The following is a 21,178-nucleotide window of genomic DNA, read 5'->3' on the forward strand; positions in this document are numbered from 1 at the left end:
TTAATTTGGGAATTCTTTCCACAAATGATCTCCCATACCCAGGCCTCTCCATAGCAGAGCAAACAGCAGAGTAAAGAAGATTTAGCCCCAGCTCTGTTGTTATAGTAACAACACCCAGAAAGAAGAAGATCAGAGCTTCCGACACACTTCCAACTATCTTAATGACATGCCGAATAGTGGTGCAGGAGTGCTGGGACACATCCTCCTCAACGTAATACTTCATAGTCAAAGCACAGATTACAATAATGTAGAAACAGGAACACAACATTTCAGGTAAAGCCAAAACTGTGAAAAAAATTTTTTTCATTATCTTCAAAAATGCAGTTAGGAGCCTTTACTTACGCCATGATGCTGGAGATGGCAAAGAGCTCAGCTATGAGGTAGGCCAGGTAGCTGGACAGGAAGATCATTAGAGGCTTGATCTCTCTGACTTTTCCTGTAAAGCATGTGGTGAAGGCTGCCACAAAGCCAAACGGTAAACCGAAAAGCATACCTTCAAAACCCATCACAAAAAAAAGACCTATGTGCAGAAAAACTTCTCCAGCTTCAACCACCTCCATCACTGCTACATGATTTAAAAGTTTATAAAACAACACAAAAATATGACACAAAATATGCTAATCTAATAAAATAATAACAAAATGTAATGATTAACACACAGTAAAACGTTTACTAAGACTACTTGCCATGCACAACAATATTATCAAATCATGTGAATTAAAACAATAAAAGGCACAATGACAGTATTCAGCATAAATGAGTTAACACCCTCTGAAAGTTAAAAAAAAATCAGCAATTACTCTTTACTTAGAAGACATATTAGGGTTGTTTGGTGATATAATATTCCGGCAGCAAGTCTGCTTTATTAATTAACAAAAAAGCATGTCAAACTTATTCAGGAAAATTAGATTTGAGGACATGCTATTACACATTTATAGAATTGAATCAAGTGTGTACTCATTTTTGCAACCATTTGTTTAAACAAAAATGGCTAATTTACTTATTTTACAGATATTCATTACATATTTTCTCTGTTTTTATGAAGTATATGTTTACTGAATTTCAATTTTGCCATCTTTCCATGAATTGCATTAAGGGAAAAAAATAGTATTAGTTTAGAGGTGGTGTATTTATTTATATGCTGAGTACTGTATGTGTTTTTTGCAGCTAACAAATATTTCAATCATTGAGTGTGGGGGGGGGGGGCAATGCTAATATACAGTACAAGCACGGTAACAAGTACTTGTATACTAACTGTACATTAACATATATTACTGTAAAAAGAAGCAAAAACACACAGACTTCTCTCTTACTATCTCTCACTGTTCTATTACTATTCCTTTTCTGGTTAAAACTTAATAAAATAAGAAATGCAATTGTGATTAAGTAATGGTGTTTAAGCCTGTATCAAATGACCGAGCAGTTACACTACACTGTCAGTTACTGACATAACTCTGGATGTCTTCCTGTATTTTCACAGGTACAATGTCTTCAAAACAGTTCTTAATCAAAGAATATTTCTGACTGATGCACCAAGTAAAAGCAAGTTTCAAGCACATATTTTCCCATGGAGAGTATGGCAATATATGACTCACAAGTCTCACACACTCTTAAAAACAAAGGTTTTTTATTGGCATTGATGCTTACATGAATAACCTTTAACATCCATAGAACATTTCCATTGCACAAAAGGTTCTTTATAATAGAAAAGGGTTCTTTAGATTATTAAAATATTTTTCACATAATTTTTTTTTTCTTTTAAGAACTGTTCATGGAAGGTTCTTTGGGGAACCCAGAATGGTTCTTCTATTGCATCACAATGAAAACCCCCTTTTGAAGCCTTTAACACTTGGTTTTGTACATCTACAATCCATGTGCACACATGACTTACCACAGTGACAGCATCATTCTCTCATCATTCACTCTCCAAATACCACAATATAGAGCTGCTCACGGTTGCTGATGTCCTCAAACACAGTGAGCACAGCCACCGGTTCTACAGCTGAGATGATGGAGGCAAAGTGGAGGTTCTCCTGCAGGTTAATATCCTGCACACCAAACGCCTCGATCTGGCAGATGGCAAACAAGGAGATGCCAATGCCAGTGGTATTCCACAAGGTACCAACAACAGCAAACCACAGCACCGTACCGAAATTCTCAAAGAAAGGGCGAGTGGGCATGAAGTAGCCTGAGTCAAGAACAATGGGTGGTAACAGGAAAAAAGCATTGGAGGTGAGCACTGCCATTGGCTCCTCATGCACGAGTGCATTATGCCCCCGACTATGAGACCAACAGAGATCAGTAAACATGACTCTGGCACCCAGACCATGATCTTATGGTAAACATGGAAATCTATTCATAAAAAAAAGCAATACTTGTTACTCGTTACCTAGTGTGTGTGTGTGTGTGTGTGTGTATGTGTGTGTACTTAAACTTTAATCTAATTTACTGTATCTTTTTTAATTTACTAGTAGCCTACTTTTTATATAGTAGTAGTTTTTGTTGTTGCTTTACCTTTTTACCATTTTTAAATCTAACTGAACTGTGGAATAAAGTTGCCTTTCTGACTAGCCATTTCATATGACAAGTAAAAATGCCTATTGTAAATTGAGATTTCAAAAATGTTACTGTAATCACCCGCATAATGTTTCGCAAGTATTACTAGTATCTGACAAATAGCCTAAAGTAAAACTGGAATAGACTCACTGGACTTCTTACTAGTAATTAAAGCAAATAAGTAGGCTAACATCAAACACTCACTGGTTGGTCTAAAAGAATATATGAATATAACAGCTTTGCCATTGAATGTGCATTGGCTCACCTATTTTGGCAAAGGATGCAAGTAGCACCCATAAAGTAATCTTAAACGGGATCTGGGTAGCTCAGTGTAAACACCTCTTGGGTGGTTTCACCCGGGTCGTTGTCAGGAACAGTCTCCTCCACTGGGCTCCAAGGGGAAAGTTTAGATGGACAAGTAGAAGTCTGTTAAAAAGGAACATCGATGTTTGCTCTGTATCCAAGATATGCAAAAATGATGCACTCAATGGTAAAGTTTAAAGGCATCCTCTCATTAAAATTAAGCACCTTATTTTCTCAAAATACATACAGTAAATATGAAAAGAATTAAAAGTACATTTTAAAAGTGTTCCCTTCATCTACGTCCCTATTTGTTGAGTAAAGCGCACACACTTTTGACTTGAGTTTTGTCTCTGTCTCAGTGAGCAGGTGTGTGTTCAGATGGGGGTCGAGGTGAACCAGTGCCACACCTGAAAAATACTAGCCTCTAAAACCACTAGTTAAGCTTACCCAAACTTAATGGAGGCAACCGGTTCCTCTCTGCCATAACAAACACTTCTCAAATAAAACTCCTACGAAGTAGTTTCAAGAGCATTATGCAAATGAGTGCATTAGTGCACCTGGGTTAGTTTCCGCCAAACTCGTAACTACAGTTATTAAAATAAAACTCCCGTGCTAATTTAAGGGTTTAGAGGTTTTAAAAAAAGAAAGAAGGAATATTAATACTTTTCTTTTATTTCATCCATAGGCCTACTGGGGGGGGGGGGGGGGAAACTACTACAAAAAATCATTTCACCTTAATTCAACCTAAACTCGTGTATGTTATATTGCTATGTTATTACGGCAGGTGCCACATAATGTTGCAGAATGGAAGAGTATACAGTAGTACGGTGTTATATATTTCAATTCATCCATTGCACCGTATTATGTAGAAGTGCTTTAGGCTGTAACCACTAGATGGGAGTCAAGATCTTCCGTTACCGCACCTGTCACGCGCTCGTTTAGGTCTGTCAATTATGCACCAAAAAACATTTTCATAAAGTGTTCTTTAATACATGCAGACACCTAAACAATTTAAAAACAAGCACACTTTTTCAAATCTTACATTGACACTGCATGGTGTCTGATTCACGAGGCGGAGCTTTTAGAGCAACAACTCTGACGTAATGCGCGGTGACATCACATCAGGGCGAGTCCAGAAGGCAGCGCAAATGAAAGATTTGCGGAGACCACTGTGTATCAAAACACTGCTCTGCATACTACCTTCAAATCATGGAGCATATCGGTGAATGAAACGTAAGTGATCCCTGCTGCATTTCTAAAAGCTGGTGATGTGTGAGTGATAATTAGCAGATCAAATTGTTTTTGTGCTATTGTAAGACATAACGGAGGACGCAATCGCCAATCCAGTCGTCTTTCTATTCCGTCATGAGCATTAACTCTGTGTCAAGATGTTGCATAAACTGGCGAGATGTAGTCAGCCTTTGCTGCTGCGGTAGATTAATTATTTTGCAAGATGCTCCAATAATGTTCCTGGAGGTTAAATAATCAGCTGGATCACAAATTGTCTGTTGACATATTTTTAAGACTGTTTGCAGTCAAAATATACACACTGCAGATGGAAACCTGGACTGTATATATATATATATATATATATATATATATATATATATAGTGTGTGTGTGTGTGTGTGTGTGTGTGTGTGTATAATATGTATATTACATCACACAATTGTAAAAAAAAAAATTAGAACCGAGTTATATATATATATATATATATATATATACACACACACACACACACAATCAATATATATATATATAATATATATATATATATATATATATATATATATATATATATATATATATATATATATATATGGTCAATTAATCAATAATTCTTTGTAAACAAGAACAATTATGACTTTGAACTGTTAGTACTGATTAATTCTTGCTTGGTTACCGAACCATAACTTACTAGAGTTCTGTAAACAGTGGTAGTTTATTAAAATAAGTGAAGGAAATTCAATTGTTTTAGTATTTGAATTTGATATATACTGTAGTTAGGAACCATTTTAAAGACTTGCATTTATGCCACCTTTAAAATATCTGTGAAAATATTTGAAACATTCTGTGTAAACACCTTTTGCAATAATTGTATTACATTAGTTTCTGATATATTCTGCATTCGTGCCATGTCATAATTACTGTTTTCGAGATGACAACACGTGACTTTCTGCTTGGGGCTGGTCACACTCTTGCACTATCAACGCTTAAACATAGATATTGAATCTGAGGTGGTCAGGTGGCATAAATTGTAATGATGAGTTCTACGAAAACATAAACGCTTTTTACAAGTTGGAATCTCATAAACACGGTAATTACGATATGATGTGAATGCACCTTTATTATACAGTGTCACTTGGACCTTGATCCTTAGAAAACCAAAAGCATGTTTTATATAGAATAAATGTCTGTAGTATGAATGTAATCCGGATGTACTACATCTGTTAGTTCTGTTACTTCCCTACAATTCACAAATCCTCTCCCTTGGGCTCTTGGGATAGTAAATTGTCCACTCAATCTGCACTTAAAAATCTCACTGATAATAGTACTGTAGGTCATCTGGGTATTTATTTCTTACTGTTTCATGAGTACTGTGACATACTACTCTGTTCACATACTGTTTTTTGGCTACTATATAGTACTGAATTATGCGATCTTGGATGGAGCCTTGTGTTTCACCTTTTATGTCATTCAGTATGTTTTCATTGTAAAAACAAGGGCCTAATTGTCTCAAGGCTCCTTCCTCAGTACTTTTTGTAGTAGTTGTTCTTTGTAGGATTGCCTTTTCAGATGTGACCAGCTCCTGTTGTTACATGTATGAAAGGTTCACTGTTCTTTAATGTTCCAATCAGTACCTGAATTAATGGCACTACTGACTGGTGGAAGATGCCAAACACTCACATGATGCACCAAGAACAGTCCATCAAAGACTTCCAGTGAAAGATCTGGGTTACTAATGCAAAGATTTTTTATTTATTTATTTATTTGTCCTTGTTAGAAGAACTGGAGGATCTGAAAACTAGTAATTAAGAAAAAAGAAGTGAAGTAAAAGGAAATTATATTATTTTTCAATGTCATGCAAAAAAATTAAAACTATAATAAAAACCCTGTAGCTTTGTTTTTCGATTCTCGCAGAACACTTTTCATGATATAAAATCGATCAAACATTAATAGTTTATTCCACCATCTCTATTCAGCAACCTCTCACTGCAAGAGGTACTCACTGGCATTTACAAAGACAACTGATGCTGCGTAGTTTTAAAGCAAATAATTCCTTTTTTTTTTCACAGTCTGAAAAGTGTCACAATGGTCCATGATCCTAAGGTTCATGGATTTTTTATTGCTAGACAGATGCTGCCAATGACAAGTGCTTTACTGTTATTCTGCCTGTAATTCATGCATGAAACACAAATATAGCACATTTGTTACTCTCATCCCTGCTACTGTACTGTATGTCTCCTGTGCAAGTCAGTCTCTGTCTGCCCTTCTTGACTTGTAATGACATCTTCACTGGTTTCATGATTCAATTATGATCCAGTTCGATTCAAGTCAAGTCACCTTAATTTATATAGTGCTTTATACAATACTGACTGTGTCAAAGCAGCTTTACAGTGTCAAACAGGAAAATAGTTTGCCATAATGCATAATGCAAGAGGACAATAACAAAGTCATTTTTCAGGTAAAGTCAGTTCATTGATGATTCAGTGAAGTCATCATCCAACTCTGCTCTTTCTGATCATACTTCCTGGTTCTAATAAGAGCTCTAGCTGCTGCATTTTGGACTAGCTGGAGTTTGTTTATTAAGCACACAGAACAACCACCCAATAAAGCTTTACAATAATTTAACCTTCAGGTCATGAACGCATGTTCATTTTGTTCAGAATTTAGCAGAAGGAAATTACTAGTCATCCAGTTTTTTTATATCAACTAGTATGCATTCCGTTAGTTTTGCAAATTGGTATGTTTCATCGGGCCGCAAAGAAATATAGAGCTTAGGGCTTCATTGTGACAAAACTACAGAAAAAATAGTAATCTTATTGCAATTTGCCATTTTTAATGTATTTTAAAGAGGAATTTATACCTGTGATGCAAAGCTGAATTTTCAGCATCATTACTTTAGTCTTCAGTGTCACATGATCCTTCAGAAATCACTCTAATATGCCGATTTGAAGCTCAAGAAACATTTCTTCTGCTTAATGTTTGTCGAATACTGTGATAAATTCATTATCTGATGAATAGAAAGTTCAAAATAGCAGTATTTATTTGAAATAGAAATTGTTTGTAACATTATAAATCACTTTACTTTAACTTTTTTTATTAATTGCATGCATATTTGGTGAATAAAAGTATTAATCCCCCCCCCCCCCAAAAAAATAAATAAATAAATAAAATAAAAAAATCACACCTACCATAAACTTTTGAATGGAAGTGTATTCATGGATTAGTTCATTTATACACAGGCCCACATGTAGCATGTATGTATGTATGCATTGCTTGTTTACACGACCTTAAGGTGTAAATGACATTCTGATTTCTGACCAAAAGTTAGTAGGCCTCAAGATTCATCTCATACACTCTGTGTTACATGAAAGCATTATATCAAATTCCCTCATTGATTGTACTGCCTCCTCCGTAATATTGCCCACCTCTGTCCCTCTTTTAGTTTCAGAGATGCTGCAAGTGTTGTCCATGCCGTAATTACTTTAGATCTCTTCTACTTGATTTCCCTGCCAAACTGTTTCAAAGGATACAATACATCCAATTTTTGTACTCTTTTTGTTCCACTTCCAGTCTCCTATCATGTATTTTGAATACAAAAAACATGAGAGACAGGGCCTCTCTATAATAGAGCCCTTGGTGTGTACTTGCAGACTTGCATCGCCCTTGATGGATGCTGTGTAAAACATATGCATTGCATTGGATGAATGAAACATCTGCATTAGGACCCAAGAAACAGCACCTCAACAAAGCTATTGATTAGTAGGCCTGAATATGCAGCTCAGGAGCATGTATACACAGCTCTGCTGAGGCAACAGTTAAATAGAACGTCTCTGCTCACTGCCAGTCCCAGAATGCTCAGCTATAAAGAGAAAGTCACTCACACTTCCTGATTAAGCAAAAGGCCAGGATGTGGTTGACGGAGACTGAGAAGTGACAGTTTAGAGTGACACTGCAACAGCGTGCATGTGCAAGGTCTGTATGCGGATGGATTGTTGTGTTGTGTCCACCAATTGTTCACAAAAATAACTGTTTTCAAACAGGTCTTTATGTGTGTAAATGGTTTGAGCTGAATTAACTGTTGAAAATTCTGCAGAAGACAAAGAATAAAGTAAAATATTGCTCTTCAAACAATGATAATGTTATCATAACACAGTAGTTGAATATTGAAACAGAGGTTGCCCTTTGTCCCAGTGTGCCTTTATTATCAATGGGGCTGTCAAGATGTGGAAGTGTGTGACATTGAGCTTTCACCTAACGGACACCCGTCTCTATTTCTGACACACTGCACAACTACAGCTAGTTTATTTTCGCAGAGTGTGTAAAATAATTTTTACCTTTTTTTTTTTTGTAATACCATTCAAAAGTTTGGGGTCAGTAGGATTTCTTTTCCTTTCATGCAGCATTCATCTAATAGAAAAATTGTAAATATTCTGCAAAATATTACTATATTTTTTAAATAACTTTGTTTTCTTTTTTAATATATTTTAAAATTAAATGTAATTTATTCCTGTGATTAAAAAGCTGTATTTTCAGACATTACTTCAGTCTTCAGTGTCACATGATCCCTCAGAAGTCATTCTAATATGCTGATCTGCTGCTCAAGAAACATTTCTTATTGTTATCAATGTTGAAAACAGTTGTGCTGCTTAATATTTTTGTGGAGACTGTTACATCTTTTTTTCAGGATTACTTGATGAATTAAAAGTTAGAACAGCAAAGAAAAGAACAGCATTTATCATGATTTTGTAACATTATAAATGTATTTATTGTCACTCTTTATCAATTTAATGCATCTTTTCTTGAAGTAGTTTTTTTTTCCCCCGAGACAAAATAAATAAATAAATAAAAAATCTGACTCAAACCTTTTGAACAGTACTGTACATTTAAATGCCTTATGAGAGTTACAGTACATTAAAGTCTACTGCTGTCCTAGCCTTTACACAACACCGGTTTCAACTAAACCAAAAACCTTTCTGTTTTTAGTACATCACTGTTGTGTGAACGTACCCTGAATCATCTCTTTCTAGCCATATTTATATGCGCTTGTTCCAATACTAGCAGCACTATAATAATAATCACAGAAGTCAGTTCATCTTATAACAATGGATTCTGTTGAATAGGATGCATAATTATTCACTCATTTACTTATCCCTGAAATCTACAACAGCAAGAAAGGCTCATAGCTGACTGGTCTGTGCTAGTGAACATTTTGGAATAATGTGCAACTCATCACTGGTCCTCTCAAAGCAGAAGAGATGGCTAACCTGTGCACCGTTTTCAGATACTCTAGTTCCTTTTAAAGTGCTCCTGTTTGTGACTTCTCTTATAAGTCATCTTCATTTTTACACAGACAGCTTTGAGGCATGATTTGTTTTTGAAGCAGTGTTGGTTGTAACTTCCTCTTCCTGATAATTGAACCAGCAGTGTTCACTAAGGCATCCAAACACTTTCTGTTCTCAGATCTGATGCAAAAAAAAAAAAAAAAAAAAACGCAAAGTCACATATCATCTGTGGTTTTAATCATTACTAAAACATAATGGGGCTGTGTTTGTTGGGTTTAATTCTTTTTGTCAATCTATGGGCATATAGAAAATATTCAACATATGCATTCACAGCATATAGTTCTCTATCATAATTTAGCCTATAACCATAGGTTATGTTCATACAGTGGTCTTTTTTTTTTCTTCGTGAAATTCATGAGCCTTGTAAAAACTGACGCGTTTAAGAAGACTTCAGTGCTTAGAAATAAATACAAAACAAAGAACTAAATTTATGATTTGTAATGTAGTACTAGGATATGTAAAAGCAACATCTGAGTGATTCTGATGAGTGACTACAGCAAGATCATTGAGGTGAGAGACACCGTTTAATTAACATCAACAAACATCTCTCACCACAGTCACTTTCATCTGTTTTCCATATATTTCCACATATTCTGATGGAATCTGTATCAAATTGGTGCATTTGGCATGAAGGCAGTTTCTTTTAAATCATAATTGAATGTAAGTCTTAATGAGGTCTGTAAGAATCATTTTAGAGAATGAGACAGTGCAGAGACTTCTGGTTAATATGCATGAAATGTCAAGGCTAATATGAGTGTGGTAATCATCAAACCTTCTGCTACAGTTTATGGAAACCTTTAACTGAAGGCGGGAGATGAGTAATCTGATTATGGCCATTTCTATTCTTGATTGCTGTGAACACATTATGATAAATGTGTTGTTCATTGTGATATGTGATATACGGGAACACATGATAGGTAAAAATTGATAGCCTGAATGCACTGTAAGTCGCTTTGGATAAAAGAGTCTGCTAAATGCATACATTTAAATTTAATTTAAATATGTCCTAGGCTGTGTGGTGGACTATATCAGGCAGATGGATGGCTGGTGGGTTGTTGGTCGTGTTTGTTAGAGCCTGAGTCAGAAGCAGTCGTCCACCCCTTCAGACCCAAACTGCAGCCCACTACCGGCTGCTTTGCCTATACCACAGCCAAAAACCCTCCATCTGCCACGGATGTGAGTATTTGCATCCTCGTTCACCCTCATTCTCCTGTCTGTGTATCAGGATTCAATCGTGTTGTGCAGTCCCAGCCTTTGCAGCCAAACACTGAATAGGAAGTTGCTCGACGGAAACTGCATTCAGCAGATTTTGTAGTACTATGTTTGCACTTATGTTATTTGCATAATTCCTTTAGTGAACTGGATACTAAAACAACACAGAAAGAGCAAATAAATGACGCTATCACTGGGCCTGGTTTATTCTTCCTGAATAATCCCTGAGGGTTTAACATGCTGAGAGTCTTGCAACCCTATTTTCAGTCTTATTTTCTCTGCTTTGATAAAGCGCTTGGTGATAAATATAATCCTTCACCCAGTCTCCAATTCTTTATGCATGGCAAAGTGACCAACATCAGTTTTTTTTTTTACACTCTCCGAAAAAAAGGTTCAGTAGCTGTCACTTGGGCAGTACCTTTTCAAAAGGTACACCTTTGTATAGATGTGGCCATGTGACTCCAGTGGTTTATCTCAATTTCATGAAGTGACATGAGTGCTTTGTTTCTTTTTATAATGAAAGCTTTGTGCTAATACGCTTAAAAATAACAACACCAAATTAATCACCACTGTGGTGTTTTTATATATTTATTTTTATTTTGGTGAAACATTTTTAGACTTAAATACAGAGTACATTTTTAAGCAGTGAAATTACATATAGGCTAAAGATATTAAGGTACCATAACAAATAAAACCAGTATTTATGAGTAATATTATTTTATTAGTAATATTTCAGCGTATTAATGTCTAACTTCAAAACAAACAAAAGCACCTTCCACAAATCAAATCCAGGCCCGAGACACTCAAGCCCTATAGCCTGGCTCTTGTCCGACAGCTGATCAGAATTCTCGGCCCGAGTCTGACTGGAGCCTGTGTATTTTTTCTCTCTCACGTTCCTAATTACACAGCTGCTGTTGCAGCCATTTAAATAGTTCAGTTTGGTTTTCAATGGCAAAGTGGTTATATTTCTTTTCATTTCTTTATTAAGTTAATTTAATTAGAAAAACGTTTGGAACATTTTTTGTTTGTTAAATTCAAGGTTTTTTTTTTTTTTAAGTGATGACCAAGCGAATAGCGTCAGACAGTGAGTTGATCACGTTTGCTCAGTGAAGCCTTCTCAAATCAACACGACTTGTTTAAAATAAAATATATAGATATAAAATAGATATAGATATATTACGATGTTAGTTTAAACATTTACAAGTGCACTGTTGGCTCATATGGCTCATATCCAAGCGTTTGTGTGGAGAGTGGAAGCTAAAGCGCAGTTTGCAGGACATGGAGGCGCCACTGTGTGTAAATAAGTCAGGCCCCGCTCTACTTCAGAATGTCGCCATGCGTTTCTCTCATAGCTGAAAGATGCTGTGACAAACAGTGCACAGTTCTGGGATAATATTTATCATACAAATTAATTATTTTCTAAATAATATATTTATTAATAAAATTTTATGCAATTGTATGCATTTATTTTATGCAAGCCATCAGGTCAATGACATAGCCCCATAACGTCTGTTTGTTGCTTTGCATGAAATAAAATTATTTAAAGCATAGTAATTATTTTATAGATGAAATCAAACATACACAAACCTGAATTTCACAGAAGAAATGCACCAATTCACCGGCACTGAGAAGACGGTTGCTCTCTGGCTCTGACTCAAAAGCCTGTGCGCAGGATATTTACAAAGCCACTTAATTTTTTACAGTGAACTTTTCTTTTTTAAGTCAAATCAAATAAAATAAATGATGTTTGACCGTTATATATGCATTAATAATCAATTACAGTCTGTGCCGAACAGCAGAGAAACTCTTGCTCTAAGCAAATAAGTGGCATGATAAAAGTGTGCAAAAAAAAAGTTTTTTTTTTCATCTTCCCTGAGTTCATGCAAAATGATCAGAACTAAATTAACAGGTTATTAACTGGTTTACACCTTTTAAAATGAATGTTTTCATACAGAAACAAATAAACCCTATAACAAAACTTTGATCAATCAGTGTTTCTGTGAAAAGACTAGCCTAGAAAAAGACTAGATTATTTATTTATATATTTGCCATATTTATAATATATAATACATATATATATGGATATATATATATATATATATATATATATATATATATATATATATATATATATATATATATAATTATTAGGTACATCTTATGAAGTGTTTGGCTAAAGTTGTGTGTTATTGGGTATCCTTTTTAGCTTCCTGTTTGTGAAACATTTCCTTTAAGTCATGAATTATCCATTCACAAACATAAAACAGTTCTTTGGATTTCTGATTGTTCTGTCATTGTGTTCAATTATAAATGTCTTCATGTGAATCCGCATAAATAATACAAAGACATACATAGTGGTTTGTGATCGAGCACAAGTCTAATTCTTTGCCTCGGGTTAACAGCCTCAGGGTCCACTGGTTCTTCAGTCTCCAGACAGATGGTGACGCAAATGTTGACTCATCCTTTTTGTCCCCTTCTCTCTCTTGCTTTTAGATTCCAAACTTTTAGACTGAGACAGAGCCTGGATTACTGGAAAATCTTTACTGTCAACATAAAGTGGGAGTGTAAGAGTTACTTACATTGGTCACTGGAGTAACTGGATCCAAGATGGCGGGAAGAGAGCGCAGTCCACGCCACAGACCATGGTCTGTGTACCGAGCCAACACATTTGATTTGTCCTCTGAGATGATGGGGTTGGCGCTAACAGGTATTATTATTATTATTATTATTATTATTATTATTATTATTATTAGCTTGATTGTGTGGGTTTTTGCCTACACAGATAACTTTTGGCTCTAGGCCTACAAGAAGCTTATACCCTAGTGATATATAGTAACACATAATCATGCACACATAATAAATATCAATTCACATAATAAATGTCTGCTCATAAAATGTCTGTTTTTAGACAGGTTTTTCTGTGGTAATAATTAGAATGCCACAGGTGCTCTGAATAGACCTTAAAGCTATAGTTCACCCAAAAATGAATTCACAAAGTTATATAGATTTTAAAAGGCACTGTCAGTTGAATTCTGAAAGGTTTTAATTCCGTCATAATTTATTCACCCTCATTATGTTCCAAACGTGTATGACTTTTTCCTTCTGGGCAACACAAAAGAAGATATTTTGAATATTGGTAACCAAGCAGTCACACAGGATTTTCATTTCTGGATGAACTGAGCCTTTAAGTTGTATTTAACTCAAGATTATTAACTGTTCACAATCACATTTTAATTGAGAATTTGTTTTAAATTCTATTTAAACTTGTGATTCAAGTTCAAAGAAATGTTAGTCATTTTAATCTGCAGAACTGCTTGAATATTTAAAAATAAATTGTGTTTTCTTTATGAGTTACCTATAAAAGTTATCATACATGAATATATTATAATACCATAATTATCAATAGTTAGATATTTTTGATGATGTAGATCTGTTTAGTGGCTTTGATAATCAGTATGGACCTTTAAGTTTAAATTCATAGAAAATATAGTTAATAACAGGCATAATTCATCTAAATCATGTGTTTTAATAGTGTTTTAGAACAAAATCTAATAGACTAATAAAATGACTCTGCTGTGTGGCTGTTGATTTTCTTAGAATGACAGTTAAGCAAATTCCTCTTCTTGTCATTCAGATTCCACACACTGGGGGATGCAGAGACTATTCAGAAACTGAGAATGTTGCCCAAACATGATTTTACCCAGAATTTTTTTTTTCAAGACTAGTATCTTGCATTAAGATAATCTTAACATTTAATAGTAAAATGATGTTAAGATTATAGAATTTGCTAACAAACTAATAAAAAGACTTCATGTGTGTTTAGGAAACAGTCAGGATCCTGATGAGCCAGTGCTTGAGTTCAGTCTGGGTGAGTATATCAGCCGTTCAATCAATCATAAAGTGATCAAGGTGCAGCATTACTGAAGTGAATTTCCTGTCAGTAATACAACGCTACCTATTCTTCCTCCTTTTTTGGTTACCACAACTAACAATATGCAGCCTGCCGTAATTTGTTAAGGAAACAAACTGCTTCTCACATATAATAAACATTTATACAGCCTATCTCTGGGCTGTTAAATCAAGTATTTCCATTGTGTTAGGTGCACTGGGTTTTGTCTGACTTTAGCTGTACTCTCCGTGATGAAACGTCATGTTGGCAGTTAGCCACCTAGGGTTATTTAACATCTGTTTATATGGCATATTTCACTTTTCATCCCAAGAAACATTTTAGATGCTTGCTTACAAAGATTGGATGCTACTATGAGTGTAATTACAGCTAAATCCCTTTTCTCATTTCATGATTAATATACTGAATTTGTTCCTTCTTTTCCCAGCATGCAGTGAGCTGGTCACTCCATCACTAGACCGTAAGCCCAGTAGCTTTGTAGCAGTGAGCTGCACCACCCCTCCACAGGCGTTTTGGACCAAACATGCACAGACTGAAATTATAGAGGTGGGGATGAAAACAAAAAGTACCATGGAATATGAACATGGTGTACAATCATATCATTCAGTAACGTGGTATGGCCATGGTATGATTCCATCATTGTTCCATCATTTTTTTTCTAGGGCACTAGTAATCCAATCTTCTTGAGCAGCATTGCCTTCTTCCAGGAATCTCTGATTACACAGCAGACTCAAGTCAAACTGTCTGTCTACGATGTGAAGGACCGCTCACAGGGGACTGTAAGACAGAAACCGTTATTCTTAACATTCTGTACCTGTTTTGCTCAGCCTCATAAACTCTCTGTTTTATTAGATGTACCTGCTCGGTTCGGCTATGTTTACAGTGAAAGAGCTGCTTCAAGACAAACACCACAGGCTACACCTCACTCTGCGGTATGTGAGATAAATATAGGCACAAAGCCGATGTGTAATCCCACAGCATAACGTTAGCATATAATTTATTAGGATTTCCAGGAAATGTAGTCTGACGCCTATTTGTGGGCATTTCACTGGCTCAGATCAGCAGAGAGCGAGCGGATGGGTAACATTACCATCATCGCATGGCAGATAGAGGAGAGGAGAGACCAGCGAGCTCCTCTGGCACGTTCAGACACAGTTAATGGCAGGGTGAGTGCTGACATACTCTACGCTGTTCTACACACTATACATTAGTGCTCGACTGATGTGAGTTTTGAAGAGGCCACTGTCCAAAACCGATATATAATTATAAATATACATTGACAAAGCCATAGTTATTTAAGTAGCATTATAGTACTTTATATAGTATTTTAGTATCATCATATACAATTATATTAGTTATTAGTATTCTGGATGGGTTTTTATTTTTATAGTTCACATTTTAATTTTATTTTGTTGTTTTTATTAGTTTTATTTTTTTTTCTATATATGTCTATATAGTTTTTCAGTTTTAGTCATTTTAATTCTTCAACGTAAACTAAAAGAAACTAAAATAAAACGTTACATTTTTTATATTTAAATTAATTTCAATAAGCATTTTTTTTTATTTTAATTAATATAGATGTTTTCTAATGGTTTTGGTTTTAGTTAACAGTTGTAGTCCATGATAACAACACTGACTTTCAGTAGTAGTTTTTTTTTTTTTTTTTTTTTTTAGTAAAAGGGGAACTGGCACTTCTGTTAAAGAGATGAAAGTCTCTATTTTATTTTGTACAACTGTGTCTATTTAAATCGCTGTCACCTCAAAGAACATGACAATCTTGTGTGTAATCGTTCTCGTGTTTCTCACAGATGGTATTACCTGTTGATGAAAGTCTGACCGAATCCATGGGAGTAAAAGCAAAATCACCATCCCTATGTAAAGACACTCTTTTAAAGGCAGGTGAGTGTCTAATTTTGATGTCTATAAAAAAAAATACCTTAACTTATTTATTGCAACTACATTCCATCTGGAGGAAGCAGTTTATTTCTAATGTGCCCTTCATAACTGAACAAATGGGCCATAGCCTTCATTTCCTGCTGTGAAGACTCATGCATGCCACAAGCTGTGAAAGAGGTTCTGAAAACTGTTCCTGTAGCCATTAAAACACACGAGTGGTTATTTGTAGACTGTTCAATAATCTGTGTGAATAGATCATGCGTTGTGTAACTAGATTAGAATTTCTCAAGGGATATACTAGTGCTTTGAGGCAACAAATGAAGATTTTGAAGTGTTCTTTAAGTTTAGGTTTAAGGCTTTAGTTCTGCTTCAATAAAATGCTGCATCACTCAGCATGTACACTGAAAAAGAAAACTGGTGGTGAAGCATTTTTCACTTAGAAATTGTAGTAACAGTGACCATAAGGTTTCATTAGTTCACATTAGATAACTACATGCATTAAGATGAACTAGCAATGAATAATACAAACTACAGCATTTATTAATCGTAGCTAGTTACATATGAATGCTCCAGTAGATAATGCAGTAGCTGCTCTTATTACACACCCACATTGATTGATTGATTGATTGATTGATTGATTGATTGATTGATTGATTGATGCAGTGTTTGGAGGCACTATTTCACGGATGTACCGATTTCCCACGACTGATGGAAATCACCTGCGTGTCCTGGAGCAGATGGCAGAGAGCGTGCTCTCCCTGCACATACCAAGACAGTTCGTCAAACTACTGCTGGAGGAAGATGCTGCCAGGTAAATGCAATTCACAGTTAGTGCTCATGCTCAGAATGACTCTTTTGAAAGGGGACATAAAATGGAAAATCAAAATTTCCTTGTATTTATACATATAAAGAAAGTCGTGACATTTGTCAAGTATGGTAACCCATACTCGAAATTGGTGCTCTGCATTTAACCCATCCAAGTGCACACACACAGCAGTGAGAAGTGAACACACACCCGGAGCAGTGGGCAGCTATATCCAGCGCCCGGGGAACAACTGGGGGTTCAGTGCCTTGCTCAAGGGCACTTCAGCCATGGGTATTGAGGGTGGAAGAGAGCGCTGTTCATTCACTCCCTCCGACCTACAACTCCTGCCAGCACCGAGACTCGAACCTGCGACCTTCTGGTTACAAGTCCAAATCTCTAACCATTAGGCCACAGCTGCCCCCTAACAGGTTATGCTATGATAAAAACATACCGCATACCGCAAGTGTCATACCTCAAAGGTAAACTCCCAAGTTTAAAATAGTTTTTGTTTTCCACCCTTATGAAATGCCAGGATTAAAGGAATAATTCATCCAAATTTCCTCACCTTCTGGCCATCCAAGATGTTTCTTTATTCATTTGGAGAACTTTAACATTACATCACTTGCTCACCAATGCATCCTCTTGAGTGAATGGGTGCCGTCACAACAAGAGTCCAAACAGCTGATAAAAAAACATCACAATAATCCAGAAGTAATTCACATAAATCCAGTACATCAATCTTGTGAAGTAAAAAGCTGCGTGTTTGTAAAAGTCGATGATCAATAAAAATCTTTCCTTCAGTGAAAAAGTCCATCACCGACATATTTAGATCTGTTCATATCTCTCCTTATTCAGATGAGACAACTTTTCCATTGGAGGAAGCAATATTATAGATAAAGGACTTGTTTGAAGTTAAAAATGTTTTGATGATCAATTTGTTTCTTACAAACACGCAGCTTTCTCCTTTACAAGACGTTATTGGACTGGAGTCATGCTGATTATATGACAATTATTAGGATTTTTTTATCAGTTGTTTGGACTCTCATTCTGACGGCACCCATTTACTGCAGAAAATCCAGTGGTGTGCAAGTGATGCAATGCTACATTTCAGTAACACTACAATAAGGTGACATTTGTTAACATTAGTTAATGTATTAACTAACATGAACTAGCAATGAACAATACATTTGTTACAGTATTTATTAATCTTTGTTAATATTAGTTAATGAAAATACAGTTATTCATTGTTTGTTCATGTTAATTCACAGTGCATTAAATAATGTTAACAAATACAACTTTTGATTTTAATAATGTATTAGTAAATGTTGAAATGTTCTCTGCTGGGAGAATTTGAGTACATATACTATATTTAAAAATACGTTTTTATTATATTGTTGTGCATTTCTGTCTGCACACAGGGTGTGTGAGCTGGAAGAGTTGGGCGAGTTGTCCCCCTGCTGGGAGAATCTGAGGAGACAGATCATCACTCAGTACCAGACTATCATCCTCACCTATCAGGAGACGCTCGGTAATTTACATGAATACAAGGGTAAGTGTTGCGGCACCTGCTCAGCCAGAAACAGGAAGTGAGAGCGCTATAATTAAAAGTGATTTCAATATTGTATTTATATGATTCTTCTCACCTACTATCCTTCAGGTCCTTCCTTCAAATCTAGCACCCTGAAAGGGGAGAAGAAACTAGAGTTTATACCTACAAACCTCCACGTTCAGAGGATGAGAGTGCAGGGCGAGTCCGGCTACGGTGAGATATCTATGGTCAATATTTGCATTTCAAGACTGAACTTCTTCATTAGTCTGTCGAAATAGGTTGGTCTTCATGTAATGTACATCTCTGAACAGATGGCACATATGACGTGGTGACCACAGGGGCCCCTGCGGCACATCATCAGGGCTTTAAGGGCAGTGGATTGAGGAAACTCATTCAGAAATTTGAGGAAGCCAAAAAGCAGTAAGACCTTTCATTAAAAAAGAAAAAAAAAGTTATTGTGTTGCTTTGCTAGGTTTCTTGGCTTTTCTTAATAATTCTTTTTTTTATTATTACTTTGTTATTCTTGTAGCAAGAGGTATGGAAGCTTATTTTCACCACAAAATAAAAAAATTAAATATAATTGGGGTTTTTGGGACTCTATATCTCACAGTTCAGACTTTTATTTTAGAATTGTAAGTTTATATCATGCGGTTGTGAATTATAGACTCACAATACTTTTCTTTTCAGAATTGCATCTCTCAATTCTGAAAATAATAATTGCAAGAAAAAAGTCAGATTGTGAGATATAAACTCAGAATAATGTTTTATTATGTGGCAGAAATAATGTTCCATAGAGCTAAACTTTTTTTTATAGATTAAAATTTTATTTCACATTTATCTCATGACTGCGATTGTAATCAGTTGATTTCATGTTGTTTGCATTCCGATCAGTTCGTGTGAGGGTGAAGGGTGAGTTTCAGGGTTATTTTCCAGTCATTTTCTTATGTGGTGGTGTTTCATCTTGTTTATGATCGGTCAGCGTCGAGTCCTTTACTTCACTTCCATTAAATGTGAAGGATATTTCTTGTTTGCACCAACATTTGTGTTTTCGAAGATGATGTGTTAGCACAAAACTGCTCTCCCGCTTCATCCAATTATGTGCACTTGGCATTTGTGATGATTTTCTGTGTGTGCTTGTATATCACACCATCTCATTTGCAGTATAGTCCACTTGATCACAGCTTGTGCAGCTGAACAAGTGATAACGAATGGGGAATTGGAGAATGTGCTGTTGTTCTGATTTTAATGGTCTGTCTCGTTTCAGTGCCGGGGAGTCAGCTCCAATTTCTATGCGGTACCAGCCACAGGATGTGTTGAAAGCTAAAGAAATAATTTCCCATGTCAACACTCTGAAGACGCAGGTCAGCTACTATACTGAGCGGCTGTCCCGTGCTGCCAAAGAACGCTCAACCAATGCACTGGAAAGGACCCTTGCTATCCTCACAGAAAAGGTGAGAGGATTTGCACCATCATTTCACTGACCATCTAATGCATATTTCACACAAAACTGGCAAGAGCTGGCTGAAATCCACAGTCCATTCCGATTGTCTGGCTTTATGCAACTCAATAAGGGCAGTACAACTCTTTTAAAGATATTCTAAGTTTTGCTTGAGGCACTTAAACTAGCAATTAAACTATTTAAAAGCAAGCAGAGCTATATATTTTCCATTGTTTATGTCTGAAATAACTTTATTATTGCTATTGGAAATATAGACATTCTGAGCACAAATTCTAAACCCATTCTGCACTACTATTCTGTGTTTTCTACAACACATTAACATTTTTATGTACAATTTAATTTAAAAAATACAATTTAAAATGTTAAAATAATATAAAATAATTATACTTTATTATTATGAATGTAATTATATATTACAGTTCTGTTTGTTTTCATTTTACTGTTTTATGTTTTATATCTCTATCTCGCTGTTTAATTTTTAATTTAATATAGTATTATAATTCTATACATTATTATAATTTCTATTTAATGTTGTAGTTGTATATAAAAAATTATTATTATAACTCTATTATTTAATTTTGTATTATCAGATGGTCTCTTCCGTTATGAGTGGGCGGTTCTTCTTAAGTCATTAACAAAGATTTTATAATGCTTAACATATGAATACATTTGAATATTAAATATTTATGAATCACCATTAATCAAAGTTTCATCAAAATTCTAATGAATTAAATTTTAATCAGTATTTTAAATCTTTTTTAAACATCAGGTAATATAATACATTTTGTAAATATTATGGACCCTTTTCACAGACTGTGATGATGCATTTCCACAGTTATTAACATCATAAATCTAGGGGTGTTTTTTTAATATTTATTTATTTTAATGTAATGTACATTTATAACACTATCATTTGTTTTGGA

General features: G+C 35.3%; 1 protein-coding gene and 1 pseudogene across 5 annotated transcripts in view; one reads left to right on the forward strand and one right to left on the reverse strand.

The window, feature by feature from the left end:
• Window positions 1-4,077, reverse strand: LOC109062883 (annotated as a pseudogene).
• LOC109062882 (inositol polyphosphate-4-phosphatase type I A-like) overlaps window positions 3,949-21,178 on the forward strand; it is a 24,922-nt gene continuing 7,692 nt past the window's right edge. For 2 of the 5 annotated variants that reach the window (XM_042763393.1, XM_042763395.1), the window contains exons 1-14: window positions 3,949-4,092; window positions 13,133-13,346; window positions 14,463-14,507; window positions 14,974-15,092; window positions 15,209-15,325; window positions 15,399-15,478; window positions 15,604-15,712; window positions 16,355-16,445; window positions 17,106-17,253; window positions 18,666-18,796; window positions 18,905-19,009; window positions 19,108-19,216; window positions 19,688-19,705; window positions 20,061-20,247. In XM_042763393.1, the coding sequence (XP_042619327.1) occupies window positions 13,247-13,346; window positions 14,463-14,507; window positions 14,974-15,092; window positions 15,209-15,325; window positions 15,399-15,478; window positions 15,604-15,712; window positions 16,355-16,445; window positions 17,106-17,253; window positions 18,666-18,796; window positions 18,905-19,009; window positions 19,108-19,216; window positions 19,688-19,705; window positions 20,061-20,247 (1,359 nt within the window). In that variant the 5' untranslated portion in view covers window positions 3,949-4,092; window positions 13,133-13,246. Of the gene's footprint in view, window positions 4,093-13,132; window positions 13,347-14,462; window positions 14,508-14,973; window positions 15,093-15,208; window positions 15,326-15,398; window positions 15,479-15,603; window positions 15,713-16,354; window positions 16,446-17,105; window positions 17,254-18,665; window positions 18,797-18,904; window positions 19,010-19,107; window positions 19,217-19,687; window positions 19,706-20,060; window positions 20,248-21,178 lie in introns of those variants that run through there. The other 3 variants (XM_042763394.1, XM_042763396.1, XM_042763397.1) reach the window with 2 other exon arrangements.

Source organism: Cyprinus carpio, chromosome A9 (genome assembly GCF_018340385.1).
Source record: "Cyprinus carpio isolate SPL01 chromosome A9, ASM1834038v1, whole genome shotgun sequence".
Taxonomy (NCBI): Eukaryota; Metazoa; Chordata; class Actinopteri; order Cypriniformes; family Cyprinidae; genus Cyprinus; species Cyprinus carpio.